Here is a 20,192-nt window from a genome sequence, read left to right on the forward strand (position 1 = left end):
TTACTGGGCTATAGACCAGGCCATCAGCTACCTCTGGCTGTGCTCCAGACTGTAAAGGAGCTGTCCAGAACCGAACTTGATTCTCAGCTATGGTCTGACATGGAGCTTCTTTGCGGTTTTAAAGGAACTGCTGCCTGTTCCGGGAAGCTGGACCTTGCTCTTCTTGCTGGTCTGGTGTGCCCTCGCCCAGCTAATAGGAACTGACTGTTCTATTGTTGACCCTGGGCCCTTCTCAAGTGCCTCAGTTTCCAGCATAGCTTTCTATTCATGGACTTCTGCTAGGCCCCTTGGGACACCTGGGAGGCTCAGTCGGTTAAGCATCCAATTGCTGCTCAGGTCCTGATCCCAGGGTCTGGGGTGGAGTCCCGCATCAGGCTCCTTGCTCAGTGGGGAGTTTGCTTCTCCCTCTGCCTGCTGCTCTCCCTGCTTGTGCTCCCTGTCTCTCTCTCTCTCTCTCTCTCTCTCTCTCGAATAAATAAATAAAATCTTAAAAAAAAAAAAAAAAGAACAGAAAGAAAGAATCCTGAACAAGGACAAAGGATGCAGCCCACTCCTACCCCCTCACATTTATAGAGCACCTACTGCATGTTAAAGGCCCTGTTAGGTACATGAACTCAATGAATCCCCACAATAACCCCATTAGGCAGGTCTTCTTATTGTAATAGCTCAAGTCGCAGAGTAAGTGGCAGAGCTAGAACACAATCCCAAGAAGCCTGGCTCCAGAGACTGCGTGCGCTCTTAACCGCAAAGCCACATGCCCTTTCCAGGTTGACTCAGCCCTGGTGTGAACCAGCTTGTGAATTTGACTGCTAAGGTGTCTTCTAGGCCTGGTGGTCTAAATTTCTGTCATTATGAGTAAGGGGCCAGACTGTCTAACATTATGATTATTAGCCTTGGAATCAGCTAAAAATAGTTTATGTGGTTGAAGAGTAAAACTTCAAGTATAAACGAATAGCTAGGGGCACCTGGGTGGCTCAGTCATTAAGCATCTGCCTTCGACTCAGGTCATGATCCCATGATCCTGGGATCAAGCCCTGAATCGGGCTCCCTGCTTGGCGGGAAGCCTGCTTCTCCCTCTCCCACGCTTCCTGCTTGTGTTCCCTCTCTCGATGTCTCTCTCCGTCAAATAACAAACAAACAAACAAATGAATAGCTGAAGACTCAAAAAGCATGATTAAAGGAAAAAGATTAACGCAAAGACTTAGTCAAATGGCCTTAGGTAAGGGAGAAAAGTTAATAGTAAACTTAACATTTAGTTTATAATCCTTCCCCAGATTACAAAAGCACTGACTTCCTAAACTAGAATATTAACTTCCCAAATGTAATACAAACTAATCAAGGATTCCTATGATAAGAACTTGCTATTAAGTCTCACATTAGTTAGAATTTAATTTTAGGTATAAAGCCTTTAGTAATCCAAGGAGAGGACCGCAGCTACAGGAAAATGAAATATTTCCAGACTGATCACAAAACTTGCTTTTTTTTTTTTAAGATTTTATTTATTTATTTGAGAGCAAGAGAGAGAGAGCAAGAGAGCTGGAGAATGAGCAGGCAGAGGCAGAGGGAGAAGCAGGATCCCCGCTGAGCAGAAGACTGGGATCATGATCTGAGCAGAAGGCTTAACCGACTAAGCCACCCAGGCGCCCCTGATGACAATATGTGTTAATGAAAAATGTCCTAAACTCCCTTTGGAGGACCTCCTGGTTACCCAGGTCCACAAGGCATGAACTCCGGGGGAGTCTTATTTATAACACTGCCCTGGAACGAAGTCTTCCATCCCTGGGGTGACTGGTCAGCTGCAGGGTGAAGGTAGTGGTGGAACCCCGCCCCTGAAGGCTGAGATAACATTTTGTATCAGGAATTTATTTGTCAGCAATATTTCAAAGACACATCTACCTGATGACTCAGTGCTGGGTTATTTAGAGACATCCATATGTGAGTGTCAAAAGTCAAGAGAGTGTTCGTGATTTAGCCATCAGGCATGATCACTTGCCTACCGAAGGAGAATAACGCTGACCAAGAGCATGAGCTGTAAATTGAACAAACTGCCCTTGGATTTATTTGACAAGCCTGAAAATCCCAGGACGCTGAAAGGGGTCTATGGCACACCTCCACCTGCACCAATCATTCCTCCCCTGCCTAGAGTTAACATCCGTATCCTTGGGGTTTCTCCAGATCATGTGGAGCTTCGAGGCATGTGGGCAGGGTTGAGGCGGAAAAGGGTAAGGAGTAGGAAAAAAAGGGAGTCAGATGTCAGTTGTCCAAAAAGAGGAAACGCTTGGCTCCTGGGAAGTAAATAATGGGTGGGCACACTAAGGGGCAGATTAAGAGGTTAAAAGCATCAGTGAATGAGTGGTAGCTTATGAGGGTGGGGTGGGAGGATGGCAATAGGAATCCTCCAAACTGAGCACTTTCAGGGACAAACCAAAAATGGAAACATCGGTGAACTGCTAGATATAGATACAGAAAGGGCTCAATGCAAAGCTAAGAGCTTATAATTTTGCCCTTTAAGCAATACTTCACAAAGGGACCCCTCCCAGAAATAGCTTAATTTTAGAGCCCCCTCTTTTTGGAGACCCTCCAAGAACTACAAAAATGGTGCTGATAGTAGTAACACCACAAAGTATAAGAATGTTTAAAATTTTTTAAAAAGATTTTTTATTTATTCATTTGAGAGAGAGAGAGCAAGAGCATGGGTTGGGGGAGGGTCAGAGGGAGAGGGACAAGCAGACTCCCTGCTGAGCAGAGAGCCCAATGACGGACTCGATCCCAGGACCCTGGGATCATGACCTGAGCCGAAGGCAGACGCTTAACTGACTGAGCCACCCAGGCACCTCAAGAATGTTTAAGATTTAAAAATTTTTTTTAAGTTTAAATCTTTTTTTAAATTTGTAAATATTTTTAAATTGTAAACAATAAACCAGTGAAGAAGATCTTGTAAATCTCCTTGAATGTATGCTCCAAACAGGCAATACCCGAGAATGTGGGAACAGGGCAGATAACTGGGCAAGGTAATTTATACACATGTTGACAGCAAGACCCTGACTCTAATGGGAAAAAACTGGGATTTTTTTAAAAGGTAATATCTACAAATGATAAAGCACTTTCACGAACATTGATTCATTTGATCCCTAAAATAATCCTATGAAGTAAGTTCAAGTGCTGTTATTGTTCCCATTTTACAGATAATGGAATGAGATTTAGTAGAATAAAGTGAAATACCCAAAGTCACACAACTGGTATAGAGCTATGATTTGTCAGAGCCCAGATCCTATGCTTAGCCTTACTTCCACATCAGGCACTAAGACTAACATATAATAAATGTACTAATTTAGTGCAATTATTTATTAATGTTAATTCAACAAACACATTTTGAGTGCCTACTACTAGCCAACCCAGGGCAAATCCCTGATCTCAAGGAGCTTACAATCTAATGGAGTTTACAATCCAATCTTTTTTTTTTTTTTTAAGATTTTATTTATTTGACAGAGAGAAAGTGAGAGTGTGCACACAAATGGGGGAGGAGCAGCAGAGAGAGAGGGAGAAGCAGGCTCCCCACTGAGCAAGGAGCCCAATGTCAGGCTGGGCTTGATCCCAGGACCCAGAGATCACCACCTGAGCGAAGGCAAATGCTTAACAGATTGAGCCACCCAGGCGCCCCCTCGTGGAGTCTTTAGAATGGAGTCAAAGGTAGCTGCTTTTTTTTTTTTTTTTTTTTAAGATTTTATTTATTCATTTGACAGAGAGAGAGATCACAAGTAGGTGGAGAGGCAGGCAGAGAGAGAGGAGGAAGCAGGCTCCCTGCTGAGCAGACCGCCCGATGCGGGGCTCTATCCCAGGACCCTGGGATCATGACCTGAGCCGAAGGCAGAGGCTTTAACCCACCGAGCCACCCAGGTGCCCCAAAGGTAGCTTCTTAATAGGGTGCCTTCCACCAGTATTCTCCACTTCTGATTCTGCTGGCCAATACTATTTATTGAGAAAAGAAAAAACTACTTCTAGTATAGAAAAAAGTAATTCATCGAGTCTCGTAACCTGGTAGACCTATCCAAACTCTTTTGCTCAAATACTGAGCTGCCCAAACAATCTTCCAAATTTTATTTAGCAACACTGGGTTAAACCATTCCAGCAAGAGGAAATAAATACCCACTATAAATAACCTGTTTATCCTACCAAGGATATTGTTGTGAATTAATAGATAGGTATTCTGGTCTAGAAAGCAGCTGTGGGAGAGTTAGCATCAGTCAATCCTCAGGGCCAGTGCCATCCAGTGGAACTTTCCGTGATTCTGTTCAATAGGGTAGCTAGCCACATGTGGCTATTGAACATTTGAAATGCATGGAGGGAAACTGAAGAGGCGATTTGCAACGTTATTTAATTTTAATTAATTCAAATGACCACATGTAGCTAGTGCCTCTGGATTTGAACACCACAGCTCTAGATCCTTGCTACTCAAAGTGTGGTCTGCATCGCCTTATTAGGTTACTAGAAATACAGACTCTCAGGTCCCACCCTAGCCCTCTAGATTCCGAAACTTATGTTGACCAGACCCACAGGTGCTCCGTATGCACATTAAAGTTTGAAAATGGCAGGGTTACTTTTGGATGAGCTGAAAAATAAAAGGATGAAGACCAAATACTGAAGACCATATTTGTGGTAACCTCTCCAAATTGCAGACACCCACACTTGAGACTGGTGTCCAGCATCAAGGGCCTGCTTTCTTTTCTTTCCTTTCCTTTTTTCTTTTCTTTTCTTTTCTTTTTTTTTCTTTTTTTTTTTTTTAAGATTTTCTGTTTTTATTTCAAACAGAGAGAGAGTAACGAGAGGTGGGAAGGAGCAGAAGGAGAGGGAAAGAAACAGACTCCACTGCTGAGAGGGAGCCCCACATGGCTGGAACCCAGGACCCTGGGATCATGGCCTGAGCCAAAGGCTGACATTTAAACAGCTGAGACACCCAGGTACCCTTAGGGGCCTTCTTTCTTTGTATCTTCCTCTCCTTCATTCCTTAAACAGAAAGGGGGAAAGGGAAAGAAACGTAGAATATGGGGTCCAAGGAAAGTTAGTGTTGGATAGGGGGTGGGGAATGGGATGGGAAGAGCATGTGATTCTCAGGGATACGTATACAAAATAAATGATGAACTTCCCTTGATAATTACTGGATATGGATGACAGGTATATGAGAGTTCATTGTACCATTTTCTCTGCCTCTGTATAACTTGGAAATTTTCGGGGCACCTGGGTGGCTCAGTGGGTTAAAGCCTCTGCCTTCGGCTCAGGTCATGATCCCAGGGTCCTGGGATCGAGCCCTGCATCAGACTCTCTGCTCAGCGGGGAGACTGCTTCCTCCTCTCTCTCTACCTGCCTCTCTGCCTACTTGTGATTTCTGTCTGTCAAATAAAAAAAAAAAAAAAAAAAAAAACCTTGGAAATTTTCAAAATTAAAAAATAGATGTGATTTCAAAGATGATGGGTGTGGGGCACCCGGGTGTCTCAGTTGGTTAAACGTCTGTCTGCCTTTGGCTCAGGTCATGATCCCTGCGCCCTGGGGTCAAGCCCAGCATCAGGCTCCCTGCTTGGTGGGAAGCCTGCCCCCCTGCTTGTGTTTTCTTGCTGTCTCTCTGTCAAATAAATAAATAAAATCTTAAAAAAAAAAAATGATGGTGTGTGTCCTAACCTCCAAGATGGCCCCCAGTGAGCCTATCCTTCTAGTATTCGTGCCTTTGTGTAGTCTTTCATATTGAATCAGGGCTGGTCCATGAAACCAAAGTGGAAAGAGCAGGCATGACACTAGAGAGGTAGTGATTTCTGCCTTGCTCTCTCTTGGATCTCTTGCTCTAAAGGAAGGCAGCTACCATGCTGGGAGGACACTCAAGCAGACTTGTGGAGAGGCCTTTAATAGGAGCCAAGACCTCCTGCCAACAGCCAGCGGTGAGAACTAGCCATGTGAGCAAGCTTCTGTGGAGTTGATTTTCTTTTCTTTTCGATCTTTTTTTTTTTTTAAGACTTTATTTATTTATTTGACAGACAGAGATCACAAGTAGGCAGAGAGGCAGGCAGAGAGGGGGTGGGGAAGCAGGCTCCCTACAGAGCAGAGAGCCCGATGCGATGCAGGGCTCGATCTCAGGACCCCGGGATCATGACCTGAGCCGAAGACAGAGGCTTTAACCCACTGAGCCACCCAGACGCCCCTGGAGTTGATTTTCTAGCCCCAGTCAAGCCTTCCAATATGGCTGCAACTGCCTGAGAGATCTCCAAGCCAGAACGGGCTGCCAAGCCACACCCGAATCTCTGACCAAAGGAAACTGTAAAAGGTACTCAATGTATATGATTGTATTAAGCCCCTGAGTTCTGCAGTAATTAGTTATGCAGCAATAGAGTACTGAAGCAACTTCATCTCAGCATTTCCTACTCCTTGAATATCCTCTCCACCTTATCACTAATGCCTCAAATGAATAGGACAAAACCTTTCCCACAATGTGTAAACATGCTAATACCCTTTGAAGAGATAATACATTCACTTAAATTCAATGTAAAACATATGTGACTGATAGAAATTCTTTCTTTTTAAAACTTAGCAAGCTAATAATGTATTGAGACATTCACTTCAGTCTGGCTCCTGCTGTTGTAAGAGACTGGAAAGAATAAAAAGGTAATTTCTCCCTCAGGGTCTACCATCCCAAGAACAGCTATAGTCTTGAGTTATAAGGTCTAAGATTTTCTTACATCTCCCTCACTCCATGCCCAACGCGCGCACCACCCCCCCCCCGACACACACATACTGGTTAACAGCTTCTTGATGCTAAGAGGCACCAGGGTGGCTCAGTTGGTTAAGCCTCTGCCTTCAGCAGGGGTCATGACCTCAGAGTCCTAGGATCAACCTTGGGTTCCAGGCCCACTAGGGAGTCTGCTTCTCCCTCTGCCCCTCCACCCCACTCATGCACTCTCTCCCTCTTCCTCTCTCTCAAATAAATAAAAAAATCTTTAAAAAAAACAACAACAACAAAATGGGGCCTCTGGGTGGCTCAGTGGGTTAAGCCTCTGCCTTCTGCTCAGGTCATGATCTCAGGGTCCTGGGATCGAGTCCAGCATCCTGCTATCTGCTCAGCAGGGAGCCTGCTTCCCTCCCCCTTTCTCTGCCTCCCTCTCTGCCTACTTGTGATCTCTGTCAAATAAATAAATAAAATCTTAAAAAACACACACAACCCCCCCCCCAAAAAAACAGCTTCTTGGTGTTAAAGAAGACCACCACCCCGACCTCTCACTCACCAACCCCCCCATCCCAGCTTTATCTTGAGGATTAGGTAATAGAGAAAATATGTTGGAATTGCTCCATAAGGGGAGGGGAAAGAGCTGGGATTGATTCAAGAAGAGGGCAAGTGGTCAGGCCAAAGGGGTGAATGACTTTCCCCAGGCTGGGAAAGATTTCCGAGTTTCCAGAAGTGGAAGCCTGTCCCTGGCTTGCACTGTGTGTGTGTGTGTGTGTGTGTGTGTGTGTGTGTATTGCAGTGGGGATCACTTCATGGGAAGTCTGGGCAAGTGGGATTCTGGGGCCTGGCTATGCACCCCAGACCACACACCCTTACCTCCACTCCTGCCCATCTGGCTTGCAGACTTTGGAAAGGTACCCTTCGGTGGTACCCCAAGGGTGGGGGAATAATAACATCAAGACTGAAACAAACACAAAAACAAGGCTCTTCCCCAAATCCTTCCCCCAAATTTGTGAGACTTCACAGCCCTAGAGAGAAAAGTGGAAGAACCTCAGAACGTGACTAATGAATTTCCCGCCAACACTGACAGGCTGGAGCTGAGCCAGATTGCTTTAATTCGTAGGATTAGAAGACATGTGATGCTTCTTGCCCCGGAGTCAGTTGCAGCGAATTCATTCCTGCTAGACCTAGTTTCCCTGGGAGCGGTTTCGGTAGGTGGAAGGGTGGGGGAGAGTGGATAGAATTCAAGAAGGTGGAGGAAGTAATAGGGGAGCTAGGGGCCAGAATCCCCTCCTGCTGCTTTCGGTCCCCAGGTCCAGGCCCCCGACTCCCTCCAAGAGAGGACAGCCCGCGCGCGGCCGACCCTCCGGCTCCGACACAAACACACGCACGTGCGCCCCGCCCCCGCCGCGCGCACGCGCCCCGAGGCTCTGGCGGCGGCGACGGGCGCGCGCGCGGTGCTCGCTGCCCCCACGCCGCTCTCTTCGCTCGGATCGCTGCGCCTCCCGCTCCCCGCACCGCTCCACGCGGGACCCGCGGAATCGGAGGCGGCGGCCGTGGTCGGTGGGCTCTTGCAGGTGCAGCGGTCGAGGCAGCGGCGCGCGGGGAGCAGAGCGGAACCCGGCAAGTCCTCGGGAGGCGATGTGGCCGGGCGCGGGCCCCTGCGTAAGGCGGACGCCGCGACAGGCCGGCCGGTGAGGCGCCGCTTGGGGGAGGCCGCGACGGAGCTCCCGGACCCGCCATGGGCTGAGACACGTCCTTGCCGAGCAGGTGCAGTGACCAGCGGTCCCGGGGGTGCTCGCTCCGACAGGCCCCGGGAACCCTCAACCCTGTCAGTAGGTGCCCTACCCAGCCGGTGCCCTGTTGACCTTCCCTCGGCTTCTCCCTAGAGGCGCTGCAGACCCCGCCATCAAACTCGGCCCCCTGTGCAGCCCCTGTGAAACCAGCAGCCCCTAACATCCCGAGCATACCCCCATCCTACACTCCTGTGACCCGAGCCCGGTAGGCCCCTGTGCTCTCCTCCTCTGCCCAGTGTTTTGAGACCACTGTTTGCACAGCGTTTGGAAACTACCCAGCATCTCTCTTCGTTTCTCTTCTAGGCCAACATAGGGGTGGGGGCGGAGCGGGGGCAGGGGGGGTGTGACAGAGAGGAGGAATGGTCAGTCCTTCCCTGCAGAGGCCCTGGTCACCCCCAAGCCCCTCTTCCCTCTCTCTCAAGCCTGTAGTGAAAGTGCCCCTTCCTTATCCCACCAGAACATGCCCGGGTGACTCTCTCCCAGATCTTCCTAGTGGCCTTCCTCGCCCTTCCCAGTGACACTATGCAACCCCAGCGTGACCCTCGAGGCCTCTGGCTCCTGCTGCTGTCCTTGTTCCTGCTCCTCTTTGAGGTGGCCAGGGCCGGCCGGCCGGTGGTTAGCTGCCCTGCCGCCTGCCTGTGTGCCAGCAACATCCTCAGTTGCTCCAAGCAGCAGCTGCCCAACGTGCCCCACTCGTTGCCCAGCTACACCGCACTGTTAGACCTCAGCCACAACAACCTGAGCCGCCTGCGGGCCGAGTGGACCCCCACACGCCTGATCCACCTGCAGTCCCTGCTGCTGAGCCACAACCACCTGAACTTCATCTCCTCCGAGGCCTTTTCCCCAGTCCCCAACCTGCGCTACCTGGACCTGTCCTCCAACCAGCTGCGTACACTGGACGAGTTCCTGTTCAGTGAGTTGCAGGCGCTAGAGGTGCTTCTGCTCTACAACAACCACATCGTGGCGGTGGACCGCTGCGCCTTCGATGACATGGCCCAGCTGCAGAAGCTCTACCTGAGCCAGAACCAGATCTCCCGCTTCCCCCTGGAACTGGTCAAGGAAGGAGCCAAGCTACCCAAGCTCACCCTCCTGGATCTCTCGTCCAATAAGCTGAAGAACTTACCGCTGCCCGACCTGCAGAAGCTGCCCGCGTGGATCAAGAACGGGCTGTACCTACATAACAACCCCCTGCACTGCGACTGTGAGCTCTACCAGCTCTTTTCCCACTGGCAGTACCGGCAGCTGAGCTCCGTGGTGGACTTCCAGGAGGACCTGTACTGCATGAGCTCCAAGAAGCTGCACAACGTCTTCAACCTGAGCTTCCTCAATTGCAGCGAGTACAAGGAGCGCGCCTGGGAGGCCCACCTGGGAGACACCTTGACCATCAAGTGCGACACCAAGCAGCAGGGGATGACCAAGGTGTGGGTGACGCCTAGCAACGAACGGGTGCTCGATGAGGTGGCCAACGGCACGGTGACGGTGTCCGAGGATGGCAGTCTGCATTTCCAGCAGGTGCGGGTTGAGGATGCGGGTGTGTATACCTGCTACGCCATGGGGGAGGCTTTCAACGAGACCCTGTCTGTGGAGTTGAAAGTGTACAATTTCACCTTGCACGGCCACCATGACACCCTCAACACAGCCTATACGACCCTCGTGGGTTGCATCCTCAGTGTGGTCCTGGTCCTCATATACCTGTACCTTACCCCTTGCCGATGCTGGTGCCGGGGAGTCGAGAAACCGTCCAGCCATCAAGGAGACAGCCTCAGCTCATCCATGCTTAGCACCACACCCAACCACGATCCTATGGCTGGCGGGGACAAGGATGATGGTTTTGACCGTCGGGTGGCCTTCCTGGAGCCTGCTGGTCCCGGGCAGGGCCAAAACGGCAAGCTCAAGCCAGGCAACACCCTGCCAGTGCCCGAGGCAACCGGCAAGGGCCAGCGGAGGATGTCGGATCCGGAGTCGGTCAGCTCGGTCTTCTCTGATACACCCATTGTGGTGTGAGCAGGATGGGTTGGTGGGGAGATTCTGCCCCAGGAGAGGTAATGCACCCCTGAAGGATATGAGGGGATGGAAGAGCGGGCTGGCTGCCCAAGGGAGTGGGTTCCCCCCCCGACCTCCAGGGAACTGGTCACGGGTACAACAGCTGGCAAGTCCTCAACCAGGGTGTGGTTGCCACGATTTCCAAATAGGGATATATTAATCCTCAGGCAAGTGCTACACCCTTACCCCCCAAGCCCTGGGAATTCTCTGTGCGGTGGAGGAAGAGGAGCATGTCTGAGTTGGGTGGGAATGAGGAAGGGGTGGGGGGAAGAGCAGATACCCTAAACTTTTTCGAGGTCATCCTTAGCTCCTTAAGAGAAAATCATCTGGGGGAAAAAAATTTTTTTTCTATCTCTGCCCACCCACACCTGTGATGTTGTGTGTGTTGGGGGGCGGATCTTCCACAGGAGCCGCACTGGGAAGAGCTGGGGTGTCTTCTTTGGCCAGGAAGTCACACTTCACAGCTGGGGAAATTGGAAACCTTTGGAAAAATGAGTCAGGAAAAGGCTGAGACCTCAATCAGTAACGCTCCCCAAAGCTGTTGTGATTTCGCACTAATGCCTCTCTTTCCCGATGAGTCCTGGACGGACGTATCTTTGCGGGAGCCTGGCCTATTGCCTATGAGGTACAGCAACAACGTGAGACGTGGTCTCTGTGCCAGGCCCTGGAACCAGGGGCACAGAGGGATACAGCTTGACCTGAGGGGTCTGTATCATGGCATGGGTGCCGGCACAAAACTCGTAGATGGGGCATAAACTCCAGGTTTGCTAATTCTCTGGTTGGTGAAACCCTTGGTTAGCACTTGGTTCCCAGCACCTGTGTGTTAGACCAGGGTGGGGGCTGCTGAAGGCAGAGATTTTATGCATGCCTGCCACAGACCTGGGAAGGGGGGCCACTTCAACCCTAGGAGGAGGAGGAGAGTAAAGCAGCCTCCGTTACGTAGCATTCAGCTGGGCCTACCTGGTTTCCTGATGCCATCTTTTCTCTCAGTGTCCTTAGCAAGCTCAGGTGGGATTGAGTTTTCCCTAATATGCTGCTCTGCCAGTGGAGGAAGCCTGGAGAGTCTGGCTCGAAGCTGCGTGAGGCTGGTCCTGGGGATGGAGGGGACTAGTTATGGATCTCTATGTTGAGAAAGCAGGCTTGGTCCTCTCTTAGATCTCATCCTGCTGCAAAGCCAAAGCATGGGATTTCATCACCCGGGGAGGGGGGTGTGGAATTGGATGGTCTCTGCCCCAGAATGGCAAGCTGGAGTGCTGCTTAGAGTTCTGGCCCGCTCCACAAGGTTCCAGGCAGTCTTGTTTACAGAGACACTGGCACTAAACTTTCCACAGGAAAGTTCTGCCACCGCCATCCCTCTCAGCCAAAGGTCTGTGCAGTTGCTGGTGGTCAGGCCGGGGGAACTTAAGAGCAGACCCAACATTCCCTTCCATTCAGGGTTGCAGAACACTTTGGGTATGGAGATGACTGCGCCCTTTGACTATCCCGCAGGCCCGGGGAGACTGGTGCTCTGAGCTTTGGCAAAGGGATGAGCAGGGCAAAGGTGAAAATGTTCTCTGACGTTGGTCTTTTTCAGTGTCTCCCCTTCTCCCAACCAAGTTCCCTGTCCGTTGGAAGTTCTCCAGATCTTCTGGTTTTCGGACCTGCTCTCTAGGTTCCAAGGGGTATGTCCTCTACCTGTGGGTGAGGGCTGCTTGCTAGGAGGGCCTGACTCCCGCTGCCTATTAAGATTGGGAAAGGGGACTGGAACTCAACATCTTCCTTGTCTGTTCCTGGGATGTCAAGACTGCTGTCCATCCTTTCTCAGTAACCTAGTTTGTCAAGAGAGATGCAGCATTTCCCTCAAGTACTTGCATGCTCCTGGGTATGCATGCTTCCAAGTGTTCGAGCACACTAGCGACTTGACTTCCCTCAGGACAGTGACTCTGCAGTCCCCGCTAAAGACCCCGGTCACAGTGGGTTCCACCTATGTGCCCAGCCTCATGCACACAGCTATCTTGCTCCGTAGGAGAGACAGTGACCACGCCAGGCTCCCCAGATACAAACTCTTGTACTTTTAATTTCCGAACTCCCTGAAGCTTTCCCCGCACATCCGTGGCACTGAGTAACTTCTCTACGAAGGCTGGAGTTAGGAGAACAGCAGGCTGGCGACCTGGGGAGGAGGGATGCTGAGGAGCTGGCTGGTTCTTCAGACCCCTCAGAAACCTTCTCAGATTAAAGACAATATACATGAGAAATAAATGCAGAACTAGGTCAATGATGGTGTCAGAAGGAGACGGATAGCGGAATAAGCAGCTATAAGTTGTTTTTCCTTTGTTAACTGCCCTGGAAAGACAGGGGCATGAAGGAAAAGTTGTCTTGTTATATTCCACAGACTTCTGAGGCTTTTGGTCCTGGCCGTCCTCCTCAGACTTATTAGGGCACTGGGGGAAATCTCATCTCCATGCTGCAGTTTCCCACTGGGCACCACTTAGGGCTCTAAAAATCTTTAAAATAGATGTCGAGTGAAGTTGGCCTTCTGGAGCCTTTTGAGCTCCTGAGGACTAGGAGGGCCAATTTCTTCAGAAGTCCTACCCAGCTTAGGGAATAAGAAAAGACCCCGAGGCCCTGCGTCTCCCTACTGTATCCACTAGGTTGGCCCCTCGTTTGAACTACTGGTAGATGTGTCTGGCTGCCCCACCAGGACATTGAACTGATTAGCCTCTTCCCGTGGTTTCAGTTGTTAGAACCCAAAGGTAGGTTTCTACTTGGGGGATTAGGTACTCAGCATATATAAGCTCACTAGAACCTTGTGTAGGAAACTGCCAGGTCTGATCATAAGAACAAGCTGAGAAATCTCTCCCTCCCTTCCCCCCACCCTGAACTCATAAAACAGACATATCTCCCAGGAAGCAGGTGTCCCTGGAGACAGAATATGGCAGAGCTCTACAATCTGTCTATGTGATTGTTTGTGATCTTTTTTTCTTTTGCCTGTATTTATGGGGCTCCTAGGAAGGGGCCAGGAGAGGGTACAGCCCAGCTGGGGACAGTAAAGCTGACTGATTCCCATTTTCTGTGTGTTCTTACCTCTGTACTTCCTTGTCGCCCTGCTGGCGAAGCAAGCAGGCCTCCCTGTGTCCAGGACCCCGTCCCTCCCACTTATGTACACCCAGGCTGGCAAACCTTGGAGCCTCTGGGCTCTGAAAACTAGACCATGATCATTAAACCTGGCTTGAGTCTCCCTTTGGGCAGTCTGTGACTGGTTTATTTATCTTTTCAGCCTGTGGGTGGGGCTCACTGTGCCTCCTAAGTGTGTGGCCTAAGGAGAGGATTTTTTTAACATTTTATTTATTTATTTGACAGAGAGAGACACAGAGAGAGAACGCAATTTATTTATTTATTTATTTTTAACATTTTTATTTATTTATTTGACAGAGACACAGTGAGGGAGGGAACGCAAGCACGGGGAGTGGGAGAGGGAGAAGCAGGCTTCACACTGAGCAGGGAGCCCGATGTGGGGCTCCATCCCAGGACCTGTGACCTGAGCCGAAGGCAGACTCTTCATGACTGAGCCACCCAGGTGCCCCTTAAATGCTGTTCTAAAGGCAAGGGTAGAATCCACATCTGGGCATGAAAATAGACCAAGGTCAACGAACTTTCTTCTGTGAGGAGCCAGACAGTCAATATGTTAGGCTTTGCAGGCCAGATGCTCTCTGGTAGAGCTACTCAGTCAGGCCATGGTAGCAGGATGGCTACCACAGATAGTATGTGAACTGATGAGTGAGGCTCTGTTGCAGTAAAACTTTATTTACACACATTGAAATTTGAATTTCATATCATTTTCATGTGGCTTTTGAGTTTTTTCAACCATTTAAAAATATAAAAACTTTATTACCACAGATCATACAAAACCCAGCAGTGGCTGGTTTTGGCCAGCAGACCATAGTTTCCCAACCCGATAGATTCTCAAAAGAAATGTCACTGATGCTGTAGCAGGAGAGAGTTTAGAAATTCTTTCACTTGGGGCTACTGCCTGTGGATAGTGGAGTCTTCCTGGATCCCTGGGGAGGAGGGAGGCCTCCCCACAGAGTTCTCTTAAAAGTCTGGATGAAGCCTTCTGACTGGGCTATGGAAAACCATTTGCCCTGGAGTAAAAAAGTCAGTGGAAAGCAGCTCAGTTTCGGTATTTTGATTATTACGTGTATATTTTTTTTCATACTGTAAATGGTAACTTTCTTAGTTTGGCTCAGAGCATATTAATTGAATGGGCAGATTAATATTCATTGACAGTTTAATGTGTCCTAGGCATTGCAAAGAACAGAGAAATGGAACCCCCACATTCTTGGTACAGACATAACCTACCAGAAATTGGACCAGATTCTACTAAACTCTGAACATGCAAATTCTTTGGCTATTCTCTTGGTACTTCTGGAAGGGGATTGTCATGGTAGAATCCAAGAGGGGAGAGGAAATGGTATAAGGAAAACAGAAATTAAAAACTTGAATTTGAATCATTACCTAATTTCCTGTATTGATAAAATCTTGCCCAAAGGGCAGCCCTTCTCTGTCTGGAAAGTTGTCCTGTTCTCTTCATGAGGAACCACCAAAGTGATGAGGGAATGGAGTCACTCACCAGCCACATCAGACAAATCAACCTTGGCAGATGTCAATGCTAGAGTACCCCCATAGTCTACATTTACATGGCGTTTTTTCATTTTTTTAAAGCATTTTTTTGCTGTGGCTGACATTGGCCAAGAAGAGGATGCTGGTTAAGAGAATAGGTCTGGGAAGATTCCTGAGTGTTCTCCCATCATGGCCTGTGCCTAGCCCTGTCTCTGAGCCTGAAAAGTTTTGGTGCTCCTTTCCACCATCATGCCAAAGAAGTCCATGGCTGCATCTCAGCGCCCCCACCCCCAAGGCACAAAAAACTCCCAAAGGTTCTGGTCAAGATTGCAATTTTGTCTGCCATGTCTTGCGGCACTCTTCTTAGCTCCTCGTAGGTGGCATTTCAGGGGAGTGGGGGAGGCTAATAGGACAGCTGCCTTGTAGAACAGAACCTGAGAGTTCAGTTGCACTGGCCAGCCTTGTCTCCCTTCCTCTTGATCTCTCACCTCCTTCCCTTTGCAGTTGTAGTTCTTGTACCGCTGACCTTGTCTCACAGGAAACCACCTTCCCCGTCCACACTGTAGAAAAGGCTCAGACCTGTGCAGTAGGAAGGTTGGCTTTTCTGGTCTGCTACAGTGAGCCTTTGCTTCCTCTCCTGGGGCTTGAGAGAGGAAGGCTAAGGCAGCTGCCACATCAAGCCCCTTCATTGGGCTAATATGCCATCGGGTAGGAGATCCCAAGTGGTAAAGATACATAGACCTGCCCTGAGGCCTTCCAGTCTCCATCAGCCGGGTTACTGTCCCAGAAACAGAGGGTGTGGAACCGTGGACTAAGAGAACTATCCCTCCGCGAGCTAGCACACAGAGCCCTGCAGGGAGCCCTCCAGGCACCCTATGGCACTGGCATACATAAGGTGAGAGTCACTGGCACCAAAGTTAGGGGTGTGTGCATGCATATGTGTGTGTCTTGCACAAACATGCACGCAGGGTGAGGATCACCGCAGCTGGACAGAGCTTGGTGCTGCTTTCCCCTCACCTCCCACTGCTCCCTCGCTTGGCCATAGTTGGCTTTTGGCGGGGTCCAGCCGGAAAGGCCCAGTTCCATCCTGGGCATCCTTAGAAAGCATGGGGAGATAACTCACAATCTGCTTTAAAGAGAGGGGTGCTGGGGGCCCCTCATGCGTACTCAGTGAGACAGAGCTGGGGCCTCTGGTACCACAGAATGGCCTTTAGTAGCTGTTTAATCTGCTTTTGGTGGAGATTGAAAAAATCATCTGGGAAATTCCTACGATAACGGGTAGATTAAAAACTGGGGCTCTTATTCCCTGCACGTTGGTGACTAGCCAAGCCTTCTGGGTGGATGGGTGGGGGAAGGCTGTCTTACTGGAGGTATTTTGGGTCTGCTTTAAGCTTAGCCCCGTGCTGGGAACTATCTTCTTCAAACCACCCTCGAGTCTGGGGCCCTGTGGTTCTGCACCATCACCTAGGTCTTCTCTATGACTGTGCTGGTAAAAGACGTGCCAGGGCTATGCCCACAACACCTGACTAGTGTCTCATTGCCAGATCCCAGGTTAGGGAAAAAAAAAAAAAAGATAAAAACCTGAATACACAATACACAGCCTCTGCACGCCTGTGATTCCTGCCTCCTCCGCGTGCACCCCAGGCGGACTGCGGGCAGTTCTCAAATGGAATGGAAAGTATTCTTCCCCTAATTTAACATTTAAATAGAACTGCCTTCCTGGGGTGTGTGTGTGTGTTTTAATTCCTATAAAGTCCTTTGAGGAGGAGGGGACTGGATCCTCCCCCACAAGCCTATAACAGGGAAAGAGAAGCCTGTGACCAAGCTAGGTGCTGCGTGTCACACCTCTGCATCTCCAGTGTCTGGTATGAAGGCCTGAGGCTGGCCTTGCTCAGCCTGGGGCTACAGGGGAAATCAGAGTGAGGGAAGGGGGCAGTGTTGTGTCCATTACCGTTGCTCCTGCCTTCCTGGCTGGACTGCTCCACTCTGCTTTTCCTTCAGAAGCGCAGAATTAGGTAGGAGAGACTGGAAAGACGTGGGACCTGCTCTAGAAACTTCAGGCTGGATGAGGGGACAAGTGCACTGACTTCCAAATTTACAATCAGCCCCATGCCCTGAAAACACTAGGCAGGCGGCACTTAGGGCTGGCTTTGCTAGGGTCATAACTTTGGTCACAGAGTGCACGACAGCTGGCCTTGCATCTAGCAGGAGGAAATGTGTGTGTGTTCCCTTTTGATGACCAACAAAACAACCTGAGACTTGGGTCCCCAGGGCCTGGTATCCGTAACCATTGACCGCCTCCCTGAAAAGAAGCATCAAACCCAGAGCCAGGCCGAGTAAGAAAGAGTCAAGGACAAGAACATACTTAGAAACACATCTGTTTCCATTTGTTTAATGCTTTGGACTTTCCAGTGCCTGTTCACATGCATTCTCTGCTGACCCTCACAACACCCCTGTGAGGTAGGGGGAGCAGTGAGCCGCTCACCTGTGGCCACACTGCTGTTAGGAGCTCAGCAAACCCAGTCCTGGCTCCCAGGTCAGTGCTGTGCTTTTCACTGCCTGATCCATAGGCTCTTGCGTCAACCAGATACGGGGGCAACAGAGCACTAACCCAAAAGCCTCCCTGTTCCCTAAGCCCCCTAGACTGTGATCCCCACGTCTGCCTTCGTCAAGTGAGAAGGCCTTAGTAATTTACTCAGGGGGTGCTTGGGGCCCACTCCCGGAGGAAAGAAGCCTCAAGCCACTGCTAGGAAGTGACCCTCTAACCACCCCCCTGCTCTCCCCATTCCATTACACTCCAGCCGCCCAGGAGGAGGGGGAAGGTGAGGGCTGGCTGACTCAGCCTGCAAGTGCCTGGAGCTCTGGAGCTGAAAGGCCCCAGCACTGTGCAGCTAATGATTATTATTAACTCTGAGCAGGCCTTGGCACAGCAGCCAGCTGGCTCGGGGAGGATGCCTAGATCTCCCACAGCGAGGTTTGAAAAACAAGACCCAGAGCAGCCATGCACGGGGGTGGAAGGGTGGGGACAATGAGAAAGAAGGGACAGGCTGGTGTCAGGAACCAGAAGGGGCAGTGTGCCCTGGGGGGCTGTAGGGTGAGGAGGAACAGGCCAGCAAGGGACAGCAGCCCACCTTTGATGCAGCTCAACAGCCAAGGGGAGGCTGGAAGACTTCCCCAGACACAGCGCCCAGCCACCATCCAACACAAACCCCAGCCCCAGGCAGGTGGGGGGTGGGGGAGGGTGTGCTCCAGGGAAGGCGTGGTTGGTGGTAGGGGAGATGGGAGGGGTCTGAACCCAGAACAGTAATCCTGTTACCATTTGGATTTGGTTACAAAAAACATCTACATTTCTAATGTCCTCAAGGTTGAGTTTGAAATATAATCATATTTGGAATCAAGTCTTAGTGAGCCTGATATGCAAATTTGTGCAAATAACGTGCGATTTTTTTTTTTAATTTGAGCACCCTGGTTGGTTGTTTTGTGTGTGTGTGTGTGTGTGTGTGTGTGTGTTTTAAGGCAAAACAGGCTGACTACTAGCAGCTTTCCCTACCCAGGCAACAAGGGCAAAAGGGCAGCCATTTGCTTCCTCCCCGCAAGGCCTCTGCCTCATTGTGGAGGTGCCCAGCTAACATCCCAGATGGGGAGATAGAGAGAGGTGGGGAGAACAGAGGGAGGAGGGCTAAGGGAGGAGGAAACGCACACAAGCAGGAGGCGTGTGCAGCCGGCAGCCACCCAGCTCCCAGCTGGAGGAAGAGTGCCCTGGCACTGAGGTCTAATGGTTGTCCAGCTGCTGCCCCAGGATGTGAGGGCAGGTGGCGATGGAGGGAGAGATGCAGAAGGAGGAGGGAAGTCCCCCCGACAATCTGGCAGACCAGGAAGAAGGGCTCCTCCTGGTGACCTACTCCCCATACTGCAGTCAGAGAGGCTCTGCAGAAGACCACCTGTGCCCTCCTCTCTGCCCTGTGCCCCTGCCCTCCAGGCCTCCTGGTCAGAGAGGTGACAGCTGGGGCCCCTTCCTCCTGCGGAATATAAATGACTTCCCCCTTCCTCCGAGGGCTGGGAATAGACATCAGCTGGCACAGCCCACGCAAACTACCGGCTGTCAGCCCGCCCGCCCGCCTGCCCAGCAGCCCCCGCACCACCTGGGAGCAGGCGACACCTCAGGCAGGCTCAGGCTTTATGGCGCTGGCTGCCTGGCTCACGGAAGCTGGTGAACCTCACCCCACTCTGTCACCCTGCCGTAGACAGAGTGAGACTCCCAGCACTGGCTGTGATGGGGGAGAGGAGATGGAGTCCCCGAGCAGTGACCCTCAATAACAATGTCCTTCATGCCATGCCGGGCACCATCTCTTCCAAGTTCAGACCACACTGGGTAGTCTAAGAGGGGAGAGAAGGCAAGCTGACAGGAATAATCACCCTCTGAAGGTGCAGAGACCCTCAGTTTAGATGCTCCAAGTCTGGAGAGCTCCCAGGAGACGCCATCTGACCCAGTGAGATCCGCTCAGAGGACTTCTGCCCTTGAGGTCCCCATTCCTAGACTGTTAAAACATGCCAACCTCCTTGCTTCTGAACCACTCAGGGAGGGAGGTCTTCAATCTTAGGAAGAGCCAGGGCTTCTAAATTACTGCCATCTAGGAGCTCCTGCCCTGCTCCCGGAACTGGGGCTCCAGCCCCTTCATCCAGGCCTCCTGCAGCTCCCACTGAGCTGTCCATCCCCCTCAACACCAGCTTTCCTGGCGTGGCTGTCTTCAGTCCTTGCCATGATCTATGGAGGTCCACCCCCGAGCGAGCCAGACCACAGTGAAACCAGTCTGGCACCCAGCTCACCACTGAGGAAAGCCTGGGGAACTACCCTCAGTTTGGAACAAGGAGTGGGTTTCTGCAGGGAAGAGGGCCCAGCCCCTTTTTGCCAACTGGCACCACACTCAGCCCCGTCCTAGGCCAAAGAGCTGGCAAGAGACAGCAACTGAGAAGAGCTTAGTTGAGAAGGGGAACCAGGGAGACTTTGTTTTTCCTAGACCAGAATAGCCCTACCCCACTTCCTTATT

At 50.7% G+C, this 20,192-nt stretch overlaps 1 protein-coding gene across 4 annotated transcripts; it reads left to right on the plus strand.

Moving 5' to 3' along the window:
• The first annotated feature begins 7,895 nt into the window (after positions 1-7,895).
• AMIGO1 (adhesion molecule with Ig like domain 1) lies at positions 7,896-11,748 on the plus strand. 4 transcript variants are annotated; one of them, XM_032881533.1, is made up of 2 exons: positions 7,896-7,917; positions 8,960-11,748. In XM_032881533.1, the coding sequence occupies exon 2, from the start codon at positions 9,025-9,027 to the stop codon at positions 10,504-10,506; it is 1,482 nt and encodes a 493-aa protein (XP_032737424.1). In that variant the 5' UTR covers positions 7,896-7,917; positions 8,960-9,024; the 3' UTR covers positions 10,507-11,748. The 4 variants fall into 4 exon arrangements, with proteins under 4 accessions (XP_032737424.1, XP_032737423.1, XP_032737422.1 ...); XM_032881532.1 differs by lacking the exon at positions 7,896-7,917 and adding an exon at positions 8,143-8,476; XM_032881531.1 differs by lacking the exon at positions 7,896-7,917 and adding an exon at positions 8,505-8,541.
• The last annotated feature ends 8,444 nt before the right edge of the window (positions 11,749-20,192 follow it).

The sequence above is a fragment of the Lontra canadensis genome, unplaced genomic scaffold, assembly GCF_010015895.1.
Source record: "Lontra canadensis isolate GAN:19392208 unplaced genomic scaffold, GSC_riverotter_1.0 scaffold75, whole genome shotgun sequence".
Lineage (NCBI taxonomy): Eukaryota > Metazoa > Chordata > Mammalia > Carnivora > Mustelidae > Lontra > Lontra canadensis.